Raw genomic sequence first — 20,884 nt, 5'->3', positions numbered from 1 at the left:
AGATTCTGTAATCAAAAGTTTTATATTTTGTATCATATCAATATAAATACATAAAACATAAATAAATAATTTCTTGTCCAAATAGCATTTCTAACAAATAAAGGCATACATTGCGCACAAGGCCTAATAATTTGCAAAATATGAAGTTACCCATACGATGGCTCTACTGTCCAGCATGATAGAAATTTAGTTTGAATTTGCTCAAACGTGTTCCATCTCATCACATAAAGAATGGGGAATAGAGTGCAACTTTGATTGCTATAGAAAAGTTGCTTTTGTGACCAAAAATTTCGATATACCCTGGGGGTTGGGGCAGCTAAAAGAATATATACCACCAGGCTCGCGTGCATTTCAAAAACCCTCCTCACCCAGTTACAGCAAATGCTCTCTATACAATCATTGCTCATCATCCTCGTCGCGCTCCCCTTGTCCTCCCTCTTTCCTTCCAGCCCGAACAAACAAAAGGAAACAGAACTCTGAATAATGACAATATATGGAAGAACATAAGCAATTTATTGTATCTAATGGGCATTCAGAATGCCCATCTTTGAAAAAGCAAGAAACCTCAGCTTGCACAAGTTGGAAGGGGAGCGTATCAGTATTTTGAAGGAAGATCTCTAGAGACTGTCCGCAGATCATAAAAGTATTTCTTTGAGAATTAGGAGGACCAACATGACAAAGCACATGATGATCAGAACTGTAGCACACCTCACCATTCCCCCTTGCTTTTGTCTTCTCTCTGCCTGTGAGCCAAGGAAAATCCCCAGATGATACAACGACGAGAAGATATATGAGTATGATGCACGAATGAAGAGCTTAGAAGAAACTTTTAACCCAGGATTACAAACAAAGGTGAACATACGAGAAGCTTCAAGAAAAAAGAAGAGCAAGCGAACCTTCTGCAGTTGTTTAAATCCTTCCTCAACTGATGCTGCAACATTTTGAATGTTGTAGTCTATCCTATCAACAATAGTACCCTGTTTGGAGCATAAACTCAGTTTGTCAGTTCAAATCATTGAGCAAGTTCCCGAGCTACTAGAAATGGAGGATGGCATCTAACCTGGTCAATGACAAGCACTGACAGATCCTTCATGATCTGCGCAACTTCATTTACTGATTCCACAACCTAGCAAAATCAACACAACAAAGAACTCAAAATCCAATTGAATCAACTGAAAATGAAGAATGAGGTTAAGAACAACTAAGACAGTGGTAGGAGAGTTCACACTTACTTGCTGGATCTCTCTCTCTCTTTGTGCTGTGAATACCTCATTTTTCCTCAGTTTGGCCATCTGATACTCGTTAAACCCCTAACAAGTAACTTGTAAGGTTTATGTTAGAACTCTGACTAGAAAGATTTTCTATGCATGCACATGTAAAAATTCAAGTACAACCCAGTTGGAAGATTTTCCTAACTAGTAACGAAGTCCAGGTATTAATTCAAAAATTAGGGCAGTATCTCATGGGCTTGCTAAGAAAACTTCAAATTTAAGACTTGGCTGCAAGTGAAGCGAACATGAACAACAGGAACCAGGCCTAATCTTTTTTGTCAACCAGGAAGAGTTTATCAGACTGGGGTTGAGCTATAATAACCTCAACCTGATTAGAGTTTGGACATGCCTGGGAAGAGCTAGGGGCCAAGCGAAGCCTGTCTTTTATTGTATATAGTCATATATGTAAATTTAAGGACATCCTAAAAAAATTAAGTTGATTTAGTTTTTCCTTAGGCATAAATACTTAAATAATAAAATAACCCAAAGATGTCATGCCATCTTCCTCTCACTACCAGAAGCTGCACGAGTAAGTTCTGTGTTGAGCTAGGACGGAAATGCTTCATAGCCCAAACAAGCCCTTAGTGCATCTGGCTGGGTCTTGTCAGAATACTGGCTTCACCAAACCCACCCCAGTCTCAACCCTATATTGATGTGGGCTTTCAGTTAAGACACATATTGTTCAAGTCTAAGTAAAACTCAATGATAACATAACAGGATGTTCATATTATGGATTGCAGACCCATATGATGTATGCATGCTTGGTATACCTGTGAACAAAGAATTACAGAAGTTTGGGCTTACCATGTCATCCAAGTCATCATCAACTTTTCTGGAATTCTTTCCATTTAAGTTCATTTCTAAGTCAATTCCATCTGGACCCTACATCAAAAAGCAATTTAAGTAAAATTCAGAAAACATACATTTCCCGAACTTAATAGGTTGACACCTAATGAGGAATTGACCAAAAATACAAAAAAAGGAAAGAAGGAAAAATAAATGAGGAGAAGTGGTGCATGACAGTGCAGTATACACTATACGGTACAAGACAGCAATTCCAAGGGGAGAAACAAGAGAAATGAATCACAAAAAGCTAAGGGAAAAAGAGTGGTAGTCTGAATATATCAAATCATGATACAATTTTGTCCATCAATTATAGGGAAGTTCTATGCAGACCTCTTTCTGCTGCTGGAGCCGCTTTAAATATGTTGACTGTTTCTTACGAAGTTCCACTGAAAGGCTCTGAAGGTCTGTGGCAAGAGACCGCTGCAGAGGGCAATTGAAACTGCTTATAAGAATGGCCCAACCTTGTAATACATTTTTTTATAAAATATTAACTTTTGAGTTTCCCTTCATGGAGCAGCAGTTGAGAAAACAGACAGAATATGTTTTGCCTCTATCAATCAGAAAAGAGAATGAACAACCAAATGCCTGCCTTTAAACCATAAAGATGACAGAATGTGGGACACAACAAAAAGAGTGAAAGGTGCCTAGGGAATATATATGACAGAATGTTTCAGTTATTCAACATGAGAAAAAGATAATAGAGTACATTAAATCCTTTAAGAGGTATTTGTAGTCCTTAGCAAATAGACAGTAATTATGTAAGCCTTCTACATATACTTATTGTCACCGACAGAAGAGAAGGCAGGGTATGCTAATGGATGGTTATAGCATTTATCAAAATATGAAACAGTGAAAACCCTCTCGCAAAAAAGAAAAGATGGTAATTGAATTCAAACCTGCACATTTTTCCTAAGATTAGAATCCTCAGAAGGCCCACCAGCAGAAAGTCTCTGCAATCTTTTCTCTGACTTTTTCAACAGAATAGTAACCTCTTGAGTAAGAGCCTCTATCCTTCGTTGATCTTCTTTACCATCTCCAAATGAAGGCATTAAAGCCTTGGCATGAGTCTTGGCTAGCTCAGCCATTTTCACCCGTACTCGTTGCACATTTGCTGTTATTTCTTCAGATACATCCACCCAAGCTGGAGGTAGACCCATTGTGAGTGCATCCTTACTTCAGCAAAGAAAAAACTTTTTAGCCTAACCAGTGAGAAATCCATTAACTTTATTGTTATAATGAAGGCTTGCACATAAAGGGCAAGTATCAAAATTTTTTTTTTGATGTATTGTTCAATAAGCTCAGAAACAAAAACATTTTTCAGAAATTCACAATAAAAAACAAAGTTTGAAAGTGTCAAGAAATAGAAATAAGTGTATTTAAATGTTTACACAAGTTTAAGATAAAAAGAAAATCAGTAAAAGTGTTTTTAGACCCATACACCAGCTTTGTTGTATGGCAAAAAAAGTTAGATAGTAAAGCACCAACATGTGCAAAATATGAGCGTAATGAAAATGAGGATGCTAAGATGAATGTCGGGTCATACAAGAAAAGATAAAAATAAAAATAAGGTTATTCATAAAAAAAAGTTGGAGCGGCTCCGATTAAAGATAAGGTGTGTGACATATGACTAAGATGATTTGATCATACGAGAAGAAGACCAATAAAGGTTCTTGTGAGAAGAATAAATGAATAGAACAAGCATTTAGCAAAAGAGATAGAGGAAGACCAAGACAAATTTGGTGAGAGACATTAGTTTTCATATTAGTTATATGGGCCTTACAAAAGATAAGTCCATACATAGAAATGAATTAAAAGATAGAATTTATGTAGCGACTTTATTTATTTATTCATTTTTTTCCGTCACAACATTTAGAGTAAAGTTTGATAAAGGACAAATGAATCTTACAGGAATGTTCTAAGACCAAGCATGCTTTATGTACAGATTGTTACAGAATTAAGAAACAATATACCAATAAAGTGAATGTAACTGTTACGCTAACTAGTTGTTAGTGGAAATAACAGTATAATTGCACTAATAGAATGTTAATAAATCCTGGGGAAACTGTCCCAGCATGCATAATCGCGTGAAAGCATATTCAGCGCGCGCGGAGACCACTTGTAAGTGCACATGGCCACTTGTACATTCGCATGGGCGAGCTAATAGCTTTTGGCGCCTAATTGATTCTGATGAGTATATAAACTGATCAAGGCGCCTTATTTGAATATGTTGAATGAAATCAAGAAATCAGTTTCCTCCTCAATTCATTTCCCTCCTAAATTTCTCTCTATTTTCCCTCCCATCTCTCTCAAGTCTTCTATTTCCTTTCCCTCGCTGTTCTCGGATTAACCGGTCAGATCTGGAATCTGACAAATTGGTATCAAAGAAGCTCTGGGCCAGATTGTTTGAAGGCGATCGGATCAATGGCGGACGGTACGAGGATGCGTCAAATGGAGATGCAACTCCAACAGGTAACAGCGACAGTATCAAAAATGCAAGGGAGAGTTGATACAGTGGAAGAAAGGATCAGATCGACAGTGGATAGGAAGCTAGAGACTCTGGCCGATCGACTCAGGAGGGATATGCGCTTGCAAATCCGAGAGGAATTGCAAGACGTTCGAGATCAAGGAAATTTGTTGCGGGATCAGCTACAACAATTTATGTTGATGTTTGCAAATCAACCACAGGTAAGGATCTCCCCTGACTTTCCACCTAGAGAACGGACATAACCAATTCTACAGGGAATTGGTATACCACACCGACAGGCGGGAATTACCGTATTGGAAGAAGAGCCGACGGTTGGCGATGAATCGGTAGTAGACCAGAGGCGGGAATTTCCAATTCCTAAACTGGAACACTCCCAATCTTCGAGGGTACTAAACCGCGATGGTGGTTGAGAAGGTGTGAGAAGTTGTTCGAGATTCACCAAGTACCAGAGATTCAGAGGGTGGCCTTGGCAGTAGCATATCTTCACGATGAAGGAGATGTGTGGTTCCAAGGGTGGTCCAGGGTAAGAGCGAACTATAATTGGGAAGACTTCACTCAAGGCCTCAATGAAAGATTCGGAGAACGGGGACGATTGGATATAGTACAAGAATTTAATCGCTTAAGGCAGGAAGGATCCGTGATGGACTATCAAGCGAAGTTCGAAGAGCTCAAGTTCTTGATGCTTAATCGAAACCCCGGCCTCACTGAAGATTATTTTGTATCCAGCTTTATAGGAGGACTTAATGAGGAGCTTCGATCAGCAGTCCAAGTTCTTAGGCCCAGGACCGTTCCAGAGGCGGAAGGGGCTTACCTACAAGAAATGACGTTTGACGCGTTGCTGAAGAAACAAAGGGGACAGATAAAAGGAAACCAAGGAGGCATGGTATATCAGGGTGGTAGACCACCAGGAAGAGAGGCAATCAGGACGGGCCCTAATACCAGGTATTCCGCGTTACCTGCACCCCCTTTAAATACGTTGAGTAGAGACAAACTGTTGGAGCAAAGGAGGATAGCAGGACTATGTTTTTAAGTGTGGAGAAAAATACACACCAGGACACCAATGTAGAAAACAACTGCTGTTGTTGGACGGTGAAAAGGAAGGAGATGAAACAGAAGAACTGGCAGCAGTAGAAGAAGACAAGGACGAGGGCAGTGGCGCCATATCCTTACACGCTATTAAAGGAGTGGCTAACAACAAAGTTATTAAAGTAGAAGGGAAGGTGCACGATAGTTCTCTCATGGTGTTAATCGATAATGGGAGTATCCACAGTTTCATCGATGAAACAACGGCTAAAAGAATGGGGTGGCCAACAGTGAGGACACAACCATTATCAGTCACGGTAGCTAATGGAGATAAAGTTCTCAGCAAATCAGCTTGCATGGGGTTTTGTTGGGAGATGCAAGGGGAAGAATTCCAGGCTGATCTTAGACTACTTAGATTGGGGGGCTGTCATATTGTGTTGGGGGTAGATTGGATGTGGGAAGTGAGTCCCATTAGCTTTGACTTTAATAACATGGAGGTAACATTGGATAAAAAGGGAAAAAGAGTGGTACTGCAGGGCCACATGGAGGTAGGAGCATGCAAGTTGATAAGGGGCAAGAAGTTACAACGAATGTTCAAAAAGAAGTGGGCACAGGTGGCTCATCTATTTTCCATTGAGGCCAGCGATCAGCAAGGGAAACAAATTCAGACAGTAAGCTCAAAATCTTCGCAACAAATTCTTGAACTAACCCTTTTAGATTCATTGCTGAATGAATATCAAGATCTCTTCGTAGAACCTAAGACTTTACCTCCTAAACATTCCTTAGACCATACTATACCTCTCATACCCCAGGCCAAACCTGTTAACATCTGATCTTACCGATATCTGCCTAAACTCAAATCCGAAATTGAGAAAATGGTCAGGGAAATGTTAGATCAATCCCTAGTCCGCCCAAGCCACAGCCCTTTTGCTTCCTATGTTCTATTAGTAAAAAAGAAATATGGAACTTGGTGTTTTTGTGTTGATTATAGACAGCTTAACGCCATAACTGTTAAGGACAAGTTTCCTATTCCCATCATTGATGATCTACTTGATGAACTCAAACATGCAACCATATTTACTAAGCTAGACTTAAGGGCTGGATACCACCAAATTAGAGTCCATCCTGATGACACTTTCAAGACAGCTTTCCGAACACATCATGGGCATTTTGAGTTTACCGTGATGCCATTTGGCCTCACTAATGCCCCAGCTACATTCCAAGCCCTCATGAACCAAATTTTTGAACCGTACCTCAGAAAGTTTGTGTTGGTTTTTTTTTTATGACATACTAATATACAGCCCATCCGCTGACCAACACCTTAACCACCTTAGGGCTACATTTGAGATCTTGCGATTCAATCAACTATGTATCAAGCGGTCGAAATGTGCCTTTGCACAGCCCCAAGTCGAGTATCTCGGGCACATTATATCAGGAGCTGGAGTGGGGACTGATCCCAAGAAGATTGAGGCAGTTATGGCTTGGCCCAAACCTGCCAACATACGGGCCTTAAGGGGTTTTCTGGCACTTACTGGTTACTATCGGAAGTTTGTGAGGAACTATGGCTCTATAAGCAAACCGCTAACATAAATGTTAAAGAAAAATGGGTTCCAATGGAGTACTAAGGCAGAAGAGGCCTTTGAGCAATTAAAAGCAGCTCTAAGCAGCGTGCCTACGCTAGGGTTGCCGGATTCTGATAAGCCCTTTACATTAGAAACAAATGCAAGCAACACGGGCATAGGAGCGGTATTGACTCAAGATGGAAGACCCTTGTTTTTCTTAGCCAAGCCTTGGCCCCAAGACATCAGGGCCTTAGTATCTATGAGAAAGAACTGATGGCAGTGCTAATGGCAGTAAAAAGGTGGTGCCACTACTTGGAAGGAGGGAAGTTTATAATCAAAACAAATCATGAGAGTTTGAAATACATTTTATAACAAAGGTTGCACAACCAACTACAGAAAAAAAGTATGTCTAAACTCATGGGCTTAGATTATGTGATCCAATACAGGAAGGGCAAAGAAAATGTTGCAGCAGATGCATTATCTCGCTGTCATGAAGAAGGAATGGTTGTAACCATATCTACAATGGTACCCGATTGGTTCCAAGAAATTACTGACAGCTACCACACAGACGGATGGACCAAGAATCTTCTAGAACAGCTAACCGTGAGCACCACCAGCAAACCAGGGTACTCACTTACCAATGGAGTAATAAGATACAAAGGCAAGATAGTAATCGGTGATTGCAAAGAGCTGAAGGACAGGATAATTCATGCGTTGCATGGATCTCCAATCGGAGGACACTCGGGTATCCAAAACACATATCACAAAGTCAAACAGTTATTTTTCTGGCCGCAACTAAGGAAGTATGTGTGGGAATATGTATTGAGGTGCGAGGTTTGTAGACATTGCAAGCATGAAACAGTGGCCCACCCCGGCTTGCTTTAACCTTTAGAGGTTCCAGATCGCGCTTGGACTAATGTTACTATAGATTTTATTGAAGGCCTACCAAAGTCGGAGGGAAAGGATTGTATCCTAGTAGTTGTAGACAGATTCACCAAATTTAGCCACTTCATCGGCTTAACCCATCCGTTCTCAGCTCAGGAGGTGGCTCGGATCTACTTGGAAAATGTGGTAAAGCTACATGGCGTCCCTAGATCAATTGTCTCTGATCGAGACAAAATATTTACCAGCCTATTTTGGAAAGAGCTGATGAAAGGCCTCGAAACCAAACTTCTAATGTCTACCGCATACCATCCTGAAACGGATGGCCAAACCGAACGCGTTAACCAATGCCTGGAAGGTTACCTAAGGTGCTTCAGTTTTGTGCAGCCCAAAGGATGGCATAAATGGCTGGCAATGGCACAGTGGTGGTATAACACGAGTTTCCACAACTCACTTAAGATGACTCCATTCGAGGCCCTTTATGGTTACAAACCAGATTTACTTCCTGCCCTAGGAGGTCACACAACAGTAGCCACTGTGGAAACCTACCTCCAGCAGAGACAAGAAGCATTAAGAATGGTGAAAGAGGAATTGGCCAAGGCACGTAACCGAATGAAACAACAAGCTGATCGAAAGAGGAGCGAACGAGAATTTGGTGTAGGGGATGAAGTCTACTTGAAGCTCAATCCGCAACACTACAAGGCATTGACTAAACAGCCCACTTCAAAGTTGAATCCTAAGTTTTATGGCCCTTTCAAAATTTTAGAGAAAATCGGCGTTGTGGCCTACAGACTGGAACTACCGGCTGAAGCAAGAATACATCCAGTCTTTCATGTATCCTTGCTGAAGAAGTCAATGGGTAGCCACAGCTCTACACCGAGTTTACCTCCTATAGTGAGCGAAATACCACCGAAGGCCGTTCCCATGGCCATTGTAGACAGACGGGTGACACACCACAATGGCGCTCCTATGATTCAGGTGTTAGTTCAATGGTCTTCTTTGCATTCCGACAACAATACTTGGGAATACTTACCAGAACTTCTCCAGCAATTTCCCAATGTGGCCAGCCTATTACATATTTCTTGCGGACAAGAAACATTTTAAGGGGCCGGGAATGTTACGCTAACTAGTTGTTAGTAGAAATAACAGTATAATTGCACTAATAGAATGTTAATAAATCCTTGTGCTTAGCTGGGAAAACTGTCCCAGCATGCATAATCGCGTGAAAGCGTATTCAGCGCGCACGGAGACCACTTGTAAGTGCACATGGCCACTTGTACATTCGCATGGGCAAGCTAACGGCTTTTGGCGCCTAATTGATTCTGATCAGTATATAAACTGATCAAGGCGCCTTATTTGAATATGTTGAATGAAATTAGGAAATCAGTTTCCTCCTCAATTCATTTCCCTCCTAAATTTCTCTTTATTTTCCCTCCCATCTCTCTCAAGTCTTCTATTTCCTTTCCCTCGCTGTTCTTGGATTAACCGGTCAGATCTGGAATCTGACAGTAACTTAGATGAGAATATTAAGGGAAATGTGGTGGAAGAAAGACAATAGGGTTAGGAATAAACTAATCAAGTGGCATAATAGAGTCAAAATCTATTGAAGATAAAATAAGAGAAAACCAATTGAGATTGTTTGACATGTATGACTAAGACCAATAGGTGCCTCAGTTAGGAAAATAGACTATCCACATTCAGGTTAATATGACATTATGGGTCCCTCAAAGCCAAAAGTAAATTAAGTTCAAATGGTAAAGAAAGAGATAATATATTGTAATTAAGTCTTGATGTACAGTAGAGTAAGAGGAAATCTGATCTCCATTAGCTTATGAAAACCTTACTCCAATTCAACATCGCCAGGTATTCCAACAAATAAAATTGCAATTGTTGGATTAACATTCACCAAATATCACTCCTTCCACAGACAGCCAAACAAACTGGTCTATTTCATAGACAAAAGCTATTGGCTATGACAATATATGTATTCCAGCATACTACACTCTCCCTTGCAAACAATGAGCAGTGGTAATTCAACCATGTGTGAGTTGGTAACTCCAAATCAAGGGTAATCAAATGAACCTTATCTACTCTAGTCAATTGACCTAGAATTTAAGTTCAATACAAGAAAAAATCGGCAATATGAATGATAACCACAGAGAGAGAGAGAGAGAGACCTGGAGGTGGTTCCGGGATCATCCGTACTGAGGGGGGCATAAGAGCTGTTGGGATGGAGAAGCGAAGCGCTCGACAGTTCGATCACGGCACCGGCGGTGGAAGAACCCAACGGAGCCCGAGCGCTCTTCAATGCGTCTCTGTACTTCCGATACAATAATGTCCTATTCCTGGTAGCCATTTTCGGAAGACAGCTCGCTAATCATAAGCAGCTCATCGAAAACCAAATGTGTTAAGATCTGAAAACGATCGGGCCAAAATGATCATTCTCCTAATTGTCCCGTCCAGCAGTGCAACAGCTAGGGTTTGGCGAGACGCCAGCGGCGACGAACGGACGGAAAGATCACGTTGTCCCCTGCCGGAGATCGGAGACTGACAGACGGCGAAGGTGAAATGGGAGAGGGAGGGGCGTTCGAGCTTCGGAGCGTATTGGAGCGTTGGAACTGTGGGGGTGGGGGCTTGCTTAGAAGTGAATATTAGTTGGACACGGCCAGCCTATGGCCGTTTTCGGCGGTGAGTTAGTTAATTTCATGAAAACTCCATAAAATAATAAAATAATTAAAAGCTGTTATAACCATTTCTATTTGACACACAGCTCATGAATAATAATAATAATAATAATGTTATTTCATCTTATTTTATGATTTCTTTTTTTTTTTGTTATACCTAATTAGACTACCCCTTAGCTTTAATAATAAAATCAAATCAAATAACATTCTTCTTATGTGAATTTAAAATGCCAAATTCATTTAAAATGCCAAATTTATATTTTTTTCATGTATTTTTATATAATTATTTAAAATTTTACCTGTATATAATTTTTAAATTAATTTAACTCTTTGTACTTTATTTTTTTTTAACAATTCAAACTTTTTATTTTTTGATTATACCCCTAAATTTATATTTTTAAATTAATTAAACTCATATATTTTTATATATAAAAAAATAATAAAATACATATCACATTCAAAAATATAATCAAAACAACAAAAAATTTAAATTGTTAAGTCAAAAAAATATTAAAATATAAAAATTAAATTAATTTAAAAATATAAGTCTAAAGTGTAATCAAAATAACGAAAAAATTAAATAGTTACACAAAAAATAAAAAAACATAAAAGTTCATCAGCAAAAACCATAATCAATACTTCAAATTGGCAATTAATATTTTTCCTTTTTCAGTGAGAAATCGAAGAAAGTTAATAAAAATATCAAATTTCAAAGTTACATGCAGTGCGTGACATGCCATTGATCTGTGGCAAAACCAAGGCAATTAAATAGGGGGGCAAAGAGTGTAAAAATGTAAACAGAAACAAGGTGAGACAAACCATAATCGACACTTCAAGCTCATCTACAAACAAACCAACTTACTTTGAGGTTCCAGAGGTCAGTACTTAAGCTAACAACAATTCATGGGTAATAACGTCTACCACAGTGACTAGCTGTGAACAAAATAACACACTTGAACCCAAAGAAGATAGTTGATGATTGATGGGGGGATGAGGAGGGATGGGAACGGCGAGGATCCCCAGCTCTATCTATGCCACGGATGGCACCCGTGCGCCCGCAATCTCCCATACTACATTCTTCACAAATGATTCGAAGCAAGATGAGCAGCAATCCTTCATCAGGCTCACCGGTTCGCCGCTCATTATGCCTTCGACATGGTTGCATTTGGCAGGTGGGTGCACCGGATAAACCTCGCTTGCCCTGTGCTCAAGGTCACAGGCAGCTAAAATGGTGTGTGTAGAGCTCCTTGCAATCTCCTTGAAGGTGCTGTAGCCTACACCAAAAGAATCTTGGCAGTTTCAAAATTCACATGATAATCGGGTGAACATGAAAACACCATGTACCACTACAAGCACAAAAAGCTTCGTGTTCCAGTTTCTAAAAGACTTGACATGTCAATTAGGAAAGGTTTATACCCTAGTGAGGGGATAAAATGAATGGCATGGTGACTTGAGCCACTCCCAAAACTCTAGACAATTGGATTTTATGAGCAGAGAATCACGGTGCAGCCACCAGTCATGAAAGGATACTACCGACTCTCCCTCCCTTGGGGGCTACATGCAACAGCATACGGTGGTGCTGGTTGAGATTTTAACTCAACACTAATGGAACCAGATAAGGGTGAGTCTTAGTGGTAGTGATAAGGTTTCTCCTTTGTAACCTGAAGATCATGAGTTTTAGTTACAGAAACAGCAATTTTGCAAAAAAGCAGGGGAAACGCTTATACAGATATGAGCCTATCCCGGCTCTTGCAAGGTAGGGAGTCTTGTGCATTGGGGACACCCCTTTTTAGTAATGAAACAAAACCTAAATGATGAATTGACCTGCATAGTTAAGAAAAATTAATTGGTTTACAAAGTTATCCTTCGTACTTAACTATGAATTCACCCTCATACCACATCAAATGGGAAACCCAAATAATTGCCACATGCAGTTCAAAGCAAAAGCTTCCAACTTGACATACCTATCTCCATTCGTCTTGATAAGGTTTTTAAGTGGCTCCTAACCAGTGATTGCACTTGTTCCTTTTGTGCGGTTAAGTGGCCCACATCTCTATATCTACAAGAGGCCATACTATCATCAGCATTGCTTGATCTGCTAGCATATGGATGGATTTGCTCGTGGCCCGATCTCGAATTGATAACCCCACTGATCCCTGCAACTCCTGATTCTAGCATCCCATTGACAAAACCATCAGCAGAATTAGACGTTTGACCTTGAAGCAGTTGACCCCTTGAATTGGATGACCTTGCAGAAAAAAGATCCCTACCCAGGGTTGGAGGTGTGAAATTCTCCTGTAACCTTCCATGGGAAAATGCTTGATAAGAATCTAACCTTTCTGGAATCATCGCATTTTGCAACCCTACCTCCCTAACCCGCTCCATTTGAAAGCCCAACAGATTATTTCCAGGAGTCGGAGCTGGCATTCCATTTCTACCACCCCATCGGCCTATTGTGTTATTAAGTAGATGGTGTATCTCGTGCTGCATCCTGCGTCTTTCCGAGACAGTTAAAGCCCCTGTTCCTGGTACAGGAGAAGCAGCTTGAAAATTCCCAACAGATCTTCTAGGAGATGAGAGAACCCCACTTCCTTGACCCAATGGTGTTTCGGGCACATAAGCTGAATTAAGGTCTATGTCCTCTCTAACATTTTCAACAGGAGATGATCTGCCATTCAATTCTCTGATTGTTCTTTGGTCAGATATATGACTTGGAGCTTGTAGATTTGCAGCACCAAGAGCAGTTGGTTGAGAGCCTGATAGATTATTTCTAGGTGGTGTAGCTGGCATTCCATTTCTACCACCCAATTGACTTATTATGCTGTTATTAAGTAGATTGTGTATCTGACGCTGTATCCTGCGTCTTTCAGACACAGTTAAAACCCCTATTCCTGATACAGGAGAAGCAGCTTGAAAATTCCCAACAGATCTTCCAGAAGATGAGAGAACCTCACTTCCTTGACCCAATGGCGTTTCAGGAACATAATCTGAATTAAGGTCTATGTCCTCTCTAACATTTCCAACAGGAGACCATCTGCCAGACAATTGGCGGACTGTTCTTTGGTCAGATGTAAGATTGGGAGCTTGTACATTTGAGGAACCAGTTGGTCTACAGACTTCACAATACCAACTACCTTCAGGTACTTCATGTCCAAGACCAACACAATAAGTATGTGCTGGTGAATCACAGAGATCACAAAGTAACATAAGAGCATCATCACCACTTTGATGGCATTCGGTACAAATTGCATTATCATATGGGTAAAGATAACCCCTGAGTTCTTCTTCAGATGGTTGATAAACCTGAAAATGCGAAAACTACTACAATCAGTAAAATGATGGAGAGAGTGGGGAGGGGGGAGAAAAATCAATACACAAAGAAAGAGAAGAACTAAATAACATTATCATGCCTGTTTGTGGCACCAAAAGCATGAAAATATGCTTGCACATTGATACCTGATCACGTTCTGGAATTTGGATCACCACAGTCCTCAAATCAAACCCCATATCTGATCTAGTTGGCTTACTAATCGTCACAAACCTTTGTTTGCACAAAGGGCAGCGAGATTCCACCTTTGACCATTCCATTATGCAAGAAAAACAAAAAAAATGATTGCAACAATTCAATGTTCCTCGAACAGTTTTCTTTACTTCTTCTGATAAACAGATCCCACAAAACTGCTTTCCAGTTTCGTTCTTTAAATCATCTACCTTCTCCTTACCCTTTCTTCCTGAACGTTTCCTTTGCTGACACAAGATCCCTTCTTCTTGTTCTATCTTTATTGAAGATGAATTTCTGAGACTAGTAGTCAAATCTCCGCAAAATTCACTGGCTTCTCTCACCTGTTCTTTCTCTTCCTCAGATATGGTATATTCATAATCAGATGATCCAGAGCTCACAAAATCTGAATCAGATTCTTCCGTAAATTTCCTTTTTCTCTGACCAGTATTCTTTTCACCCCTTTCTTCTATAATTAGTTTCTTCTTCTTGTATGCCCCATCATTACCAACAACTGATTTCCTCAGCAACCTACGTCTCTTCCTTGGTTTCTTTTTCATAGGCTTTTTGGTTACCCCATAATTCCTCTTCCTCTTTCGCCCAATGAAAACACCTTTTTTTCTCAGAGGGCGCCTCACAACCTTATCTTTCTTCTTCTGAACTGCCAACTCTTCTTCCTCGTCTAAACCAATTTCATCTGGTTCCCCATCATCATCCCCATGATCCTGATCTTCAAAATTCTCACCAATTCGTAATCTATATGAAACCCTACTTCTTTTGCGTACCTTCCCACTCCCAAATTTCTTCCTACCCCGCAAGGTCTTTTGCCCCTTCAGCCTACCAACTTTCCTCACTTCCTCCTCCTCCTCCTCCTCTTCAAATTCACCAAAACTCTCTTGTGATTCCTCATCCTCAGAATAATTCAAATCTTCATCTTCACCCACTGTGTAATCCTCATCTGACTCATCTGATCCCTTGCACCGAGATCGAATTTTTCTCTTACTATTTTTCTTGCTCTGAACCTTCCCCCCCCTGCCCATCTGCTCTTCACACAAAAAGCAACCACAAAGCAACAGTTAATCGAAACTGAATCATGTAAGAGCCATACATCCCCTGAAACAGAAAAAAGTAAAGGCATGGCAGAAAGAATCAAACCCAATTATGCTAAAGTAAATAACGTCCAGATTGCGTAATTAGTTCGTTTGTTGTTTAGCTCTACTCGAACAAAGCAAGTTAAAAGTTTCGCCATAAATAAACGACAATAACCAATATGCGTCAGGTTTTTCAAACATCTAACCTATTTAAAAAAAAAAAAAAATACAAGAAAGAAGGAAACAGAACAGAAGCGCAATTTTCTAACCCTAAATCAAGGGGACAAAGAGCTAAAAACACTCTTATCAACGATGTTCCTGAATATATTCACCTGAATCGCATAGAAATGAATTTAGAATGAGCCAATAATTCACAAACCGCATAGCGATTGGAGGCTGGGAGCCCAATTGAACTCACCACTTACCAATTAGCAAAAATCCAACAACAGAAATACAATAATTGTTTCAGTGGAAGCCATTTACAGAAGATGAAACAGAGCTACGTACCGTCCAATTTTCGAAATTGATTGTGCTTTCAAGAAATTGAAAGTTGCAGAGAGAGAGAGAGAGAGAGAGGACACCCGAGCGGAGAGAACAAACCGACGACGAAGCAAATAGAAATGCGAGGTCAAAACAATAATATTGTTTTATTTAAGTCGGTTCGTATGCATGACTACTATTCTTTTATTTATAGCTTGAGAATTTATATTTTAGCTTTAAGCTTTTTAAAGTTTTAAATTATATAGTGTTTTAAGTTAATTGAAGTATTTGGATAAAATGTACTTTTAAGCTAGATACTTATTTGATAAAATAAAATATTAAAGTTAGTATAAGTGATGAAAATCATAAAAAGTTATATTTATTAAGAAATAATTATAATAAAAATATAATTAATTATAATTTATATCAAATGTATCACAATATTGTTTTATTTAAGTCGGTTAATATGTATGCTTATTTTATTTTTAGAAATATTTTATGTAATAAATTTCTTTCATTTATTAATATAGGAAAGAAACATATTAGACAAACTAAATTGTTCAAATTAAATATATTGAATCTATATTAAAAATTGAACCGAATCGATTGAATTGATTTTCAAAATGAATGAATCAAAAAATCAAAAAAAAAAAAAACTGAATCAATCAAAAAAATCAAAAAACCAAAAATGATGTTTTTATATTTTGATTGGATTGGTTATTTTAATTTTTTTTTAAATATAGAAATCATATTGAATCGAAATAATTGAAATTAAATAATAAACTTATAGTTCTGAATTATTTTCAATAATCTAACGATCTATTTTGATCTCAACAAACTTAGAACAAAAGCTTTCATCTAAATCCTTGAAAGACGATCTTAGGGAATAAAGTTAATCTCCTCTAAACCAGTTGGGATAACTATTCATATGCATTGTATAATAGAGAGATCTAATTACGAGTGAAGAATTATCTTTACATGACTATAAATAAAAGAGAATTTTTTATTTGAAGAAAACATTCTCAATTAAGCTTTCTTACTTTCTCTCTATTACTCCATGTTTGGTTTAGGCATCGGAGCGACTTTTAGATCAATCTTTGGGTAGTCTCATTGTCTTCTTTTACAATTTACTAAGTCCAGTGATTCAAAATTAGGATTTTTTTCGATTAATATGCTTTTTTTTCTAAATATGTTGATAATTATATTTATGCATGATCAATTATATTATTTATAGTGAAAAGGGGTTGTTGGAACAAAGAAGGGATGATGAGTTGAAGCAAATGAAGGCTCATCCCTAAAAGGAAGACACCCCAGCAAGAACAAGAAAGCATCAGGCAGCAAGAGTACCCTTGTTTGCTAGGACCATCTTCCTTTTTGCCATTTCTTTTTTCTTCTTTGTTTGGTACTTAATTCTGCAAGTCAATAAAGGCCTGGCCATAGATGGCCTGCTAGCTCAGTCCAGCTGCCTTGGGCCTAGGCTAATACATACACTGATCTTAACAACTTCAGCCAATTCTCTAATCTAATCTAATCCAATTAACTACACATACACTGGATTATGCTTTAATTATGAAATTAACTCATGAGGAATTAGTCATAGATATGAATTAGTCATACCACATGGGCTTGGGTTGTCCTTTAAATTAAAGAATAATATATAAGTTATGGTATAAATATATGACATTTTTGTATTCTGCAGCCTCCATTTGTCATGATCCAACTTTTGCCATTTATTTTGTTCCTTTCCACTAAATTAGGCCCTGGATTCTTGGGGGGGGGGGGGGGGGGGGAGAACAAAGTCTAAATTCATATTTTTACCTTTTTATTTTCATGTCTTTTTGTGAGACTATTCAAATTTTTCATTCTTTTGATTATATCTTTAAATAATTCATTTTTAAGTAATTTAATTCTTATACTTTAATATTTTTTTTGTGTGACAACCCGTTACATTCATAAATTATGCATTTTTGAGTTAATTGCACACTTTAAAAATGTAATTGAACCATGTATTGACTCGGTATGCAATTGACTTGAAAATGCATGATCTAAAGATGTAATTGAAGCAGCAAAAAATTTAAAAAACAAAACTAAAATATGCAGATGAATTCCAACTAGCTAGAGAGTCTCCATCCACAACTGAATAACCTCGTCAACTATTGGGCAGTTCCCATTTCTTTGTCACTTTTGCAGCTCCTGGTCAGATCATCAGCATCCTAAGATAAAATTCACAATTAATGTAAGATATTAGTACTTTAAACGAAGATGCACGGGGGCTTTAATTATTAATGGTTGTAAAGCTTAAGTAGCTGTCCAAATCCATCTCTGTTAGTAGTTAATTAAGCAGGCCAATGGTCACCATCTGGGCTTCCAATGGTCACATTGCCCTTCCTGTGTTCGGACAGCGCCACAATAATGATTTGGGAAGCAAGCTGTCTCTTAGAGAAAAGGGAGGAATGAATGGATGGTCCATCTGATCCTGAGAGCCAACAAGCATGGAGCTTTGCTACCTAATATCTCAACTCAATTTTTGCCTCTCCACCTTAATTATTGACAAAATGTTGCTAATAAAGGTCAAATCTATATTTTTGTTCTTGTATTTTATGTTTTTTTTGTGTAGTTTTTCAAATCTTTTATTATTTTGATTATATCTCTAAATTTAATTTTCGAATCAATTTAACTTCTATATTTTATTTTTTTCATTTTTTTATTATACTTCTAAATTTGTATTTTCAAATCAATTTAACTCTTATACTTTTATATGTAAAAAAAATAAAAATTATATGACAAAGTACAAGTCAAAATACAAAAGGACTCGAAAATGCAAATTCATGAAAATAATCAAAATAATAAAAAGTTCAAGTTGTCATATAAAAAAAATTAAATAAATAATTTAAATTAACTCAAAAATATAGGTCTATTGATATAATCAAAATAATAAAAATTTTAAGTGAATACATGAAAAAAAATATAAAAATATAGGGACAAAAACATTGATTTGACCCTAATAAGGGTATCATATTTATCAAGATAATATCATTTTTTTTAATTAATCATGCTTTTCTCTATCTTAATATTAAAGATGTTCATATTTCAAATATTCCTTCACTTAATTTGAAAATCTTAGGGTAGTCATTGTCAAAGATTTTGTCTAATAATTATGTGAGATAGTCCATTGAAAGTTAAAACTATATAAAAAAATACAATTCTTAAAAAATAGATACGAGCACATCTTTTGACTTTACTTATTATTCTGATACTTGTTCTCTTAATATTGAGTACCAACTTGATTGTCAGAACTTATTTCAAATGACAAAAATCTAACTTTTGCAAAAAATTACTATTTGGTTTGTCAAATTTCCATCATAACAATATCAATTACATGTATATATATATACACAATTTTTATATTACTCGCATCGGGTAATATAAAATTTGCCCAACACGAATAAATTGAGAAAGAAGGTGGTGTGGGCCCCATGGAAGTGGGACCTACACACCCACCCTCTATTAGCTAACATTGAGTAACATATATATATATATGTAAACATACATATATTTAACAACTATCTTATTGACTAATAAAATAGTTCTAAACTTTATTTTATTGTAATATTTGATATATATTTATATTATTTTAGAAACTTTTATGCCAATGTTTAGCATGATTGATCAGCCAAAGTTTTTCATCGTGATTGGACGAGGAGACACCTTTCTTGGCACGTCAACATCATAAATTTCTTTAAATATTTATAAATGTATCATCGATAGTCATAAAAATTATATATAATAAAGTGATTATTAAAGATCATTTTACAGTTACAAATATTTTCACGTGACAAAACTTTTTAAGAGCTACGATTCTTATTGTGTCAAAAGGGACAATAATCATCTTCCTCACTTTTTAGGTAATTTGAGTTCTCACCCACTTGGCAAGACTACATGGATGAGTTATTTTTCCTTAAAAATGATTAATCGTAATTTAGCAAATTTTTATAAAATTAATTAACACTATTAATAATATTTTAATATAATATTAAAAGATTCTAAATTTGATGACAAGGTAATATGTTGGAGTTTAGGACATTTTTTTATAACGTGGAAAACTCAAGCACTCTTTGATTACAAATAATTTTTGATTTAGATCATCTGATCATTTTTCTTAATCATGACTTAAGTGTTCAAAATTTATTACGAGTCAAAATTGAATACTTAATTTTATAGATAAATACATATAATTGTACAATTTCTTTATGAGATATAATTGAAAAATGTTATTAGTATATTTTTGTGTACACCTTGAGTTACACAAAGATATACTAATGATAAAAAAGTCTCTCATGAAACACGTGGAGACAAAAGATATTTTGGTCATAATATTTTTTTGTATAACTTAAAATATATAAAAATAATATACAAATAGCATAACTCGATATAATTAGATGCAAGATCTACTAATTTTTCAAACTTCCAAACAAGAGGGTTGAGCTTAGGACATTACATAATTGGTTGAGCTGGCTGCATCATTAACATTTGAAGAAGTTTTGACGCATTATAATAATATATATATATATATATATATGTAATATAACGTTGAGTTTTTGGCGGGGCTTTTAGCCGCGGAGAAGGTCCCACTGGTGAGGATAGCCGCCGGCAGCCTAACCTTTTTGCCGGCAGCGAGAGGTTTCCCTCCATGTATGGGGCCCACCCGCACCTCGCCCGTCCCGGCGGACCCTCCCCGTTTCGTGGGACCCTTTTCCGTTTGGTTGGTCCATTTGGGAGCGAAACAGTCCGCACCCGTGCCCTTGCCTCTTCGGTTCGGATCCGAACCAGCTGTTTGAATATTTTTCCACCGCCCCGCTTGAATTGACCGTCTAGCCCTCGCCCTTCTTGTATCCCCCAAGGTTTTGAAATTGTGATTTTTTAAGAAAATTACACAAGGTATCCTTAAAGTTTAAGATAATTATATTTTTTTAATATTTAAAAAAATACAACGAGTATTCTAAAAATTTGATGTTATAATGTAACTTTTATCCCTTTTTTTCTCTTGATTTTTTTTATTTT

The 20,884-nt window shown here is 37.4% G+C and overlaps 2 protein-coding genes across 7 annotated transcripts; both read right to left on the bottom strand.

Moving 5' to 3' along the window:
• Positions 1-43: 43 nt before the first annotated feature.
• Positions 44-11,068, bottom strand: LOC127802388 (syntaxin-43-like). 4 transcript variants are annotated; one of them, XM_052338158.1, is made up of 8 exons: positions 10,247-11,054; positions 3,014-3,290; positions 2,448-2,537; positions 2,076-2,153; positions 1,233-1,310; positions 1,061-1,126; positions 897-977; positions 44-743 (listed from the first exon to the last, which is right to left on the bottom strand). In XM_052338158.1, exons 1-8 carry the CDS (start codon positions 10,423-10,425, stop codon positions 636-638), a joined length of 957 nt encoding a protein of 318 aa, XP_052194118.1. In that variant the 5' UTR covers positions 10,426-11,054; the 3' UTR covers positions 44-635. The 4 variants fall into 4 exon arrangements, with proteins under 4 accessions (XP_052194118.1, XP_052194120.1, XP_052194121.1 ...); XM_052338160.1 differs by having other exon boundaries at positions 3,014-3,316; positions 10,247-10,395; XM_052338161.1 differs by having other exon boundaries at positions 3,014-3,286; positions 10,247-10,395.
• Positions 11,069-11,482: 414 nt separating this feature from the next.
• Positions 11,483-15,988, bottom strand: LOC127802387 (uncharacterized). 3 transcript variants are annotated; one of them, XR_008023273.1, is made up of 5 exons: positions 15,851-15,988; positions 14,210-15,365; positions 12,718-14,056; positions 12,170-12,577; positions 11,928-12,027 (listed from the first exon to the last, which is right to left on the bottom strand). XR_008023273.1 is itself a non-coding variant. In XM_052338155.1 (4 exons), the coding sequence occupies exons 2-4, from the start codon at positions 15,290-15,292 to the stop codon at positions 11,783-11,785; spliced, it is 2,667 nt and encodes an 888-aa protein (XP_052194115.1). In that variant the 5' UTR covers positions 15,293-15,365; positions 15,851-15,988; the 3' UTR covers positions 11,483-11,782. The 3 variants fall into 3 exon arrangements, 2 of the variants coding, with proteins under 2 accessions (XP_052194115.1, XP_052194116.1); XM_052338155.1 differs by lacking the exon at positions 12,170-12,577 and having other exon boundaries at positions 11,483-12,027; XM_052338156.1 differs by lacking the exon at positions 12,170-12,577 and having other exon boundaries at positions 11,483-12,027; positions 14,210-15,292; positions 15,851-15,978.
• Positions 15,989-20,884: the final 4,896 nt, after the last annotated feature.

This window comes from Diospyros lotus, chromosome 5, assembly GCF_014633365.1.
Source record: "Diospyros lotus cultivar Yz01 chromosome 5, ASM1463336v1, whole genome shotgun sequence".
Taxonomy (NCBI): domain Eukaryota; kingdom Viridiplantae; phylum Streptophyta; class Magnoliopsida; order Ericales; family Ebenaceae; genus Diospyros; species Diospyros lotus.
The sequence above is the reverse complement of the archived record's forward strand: the minus strand, read 5'-3'. Positions and strand labels throughout refer to the sequence as shown.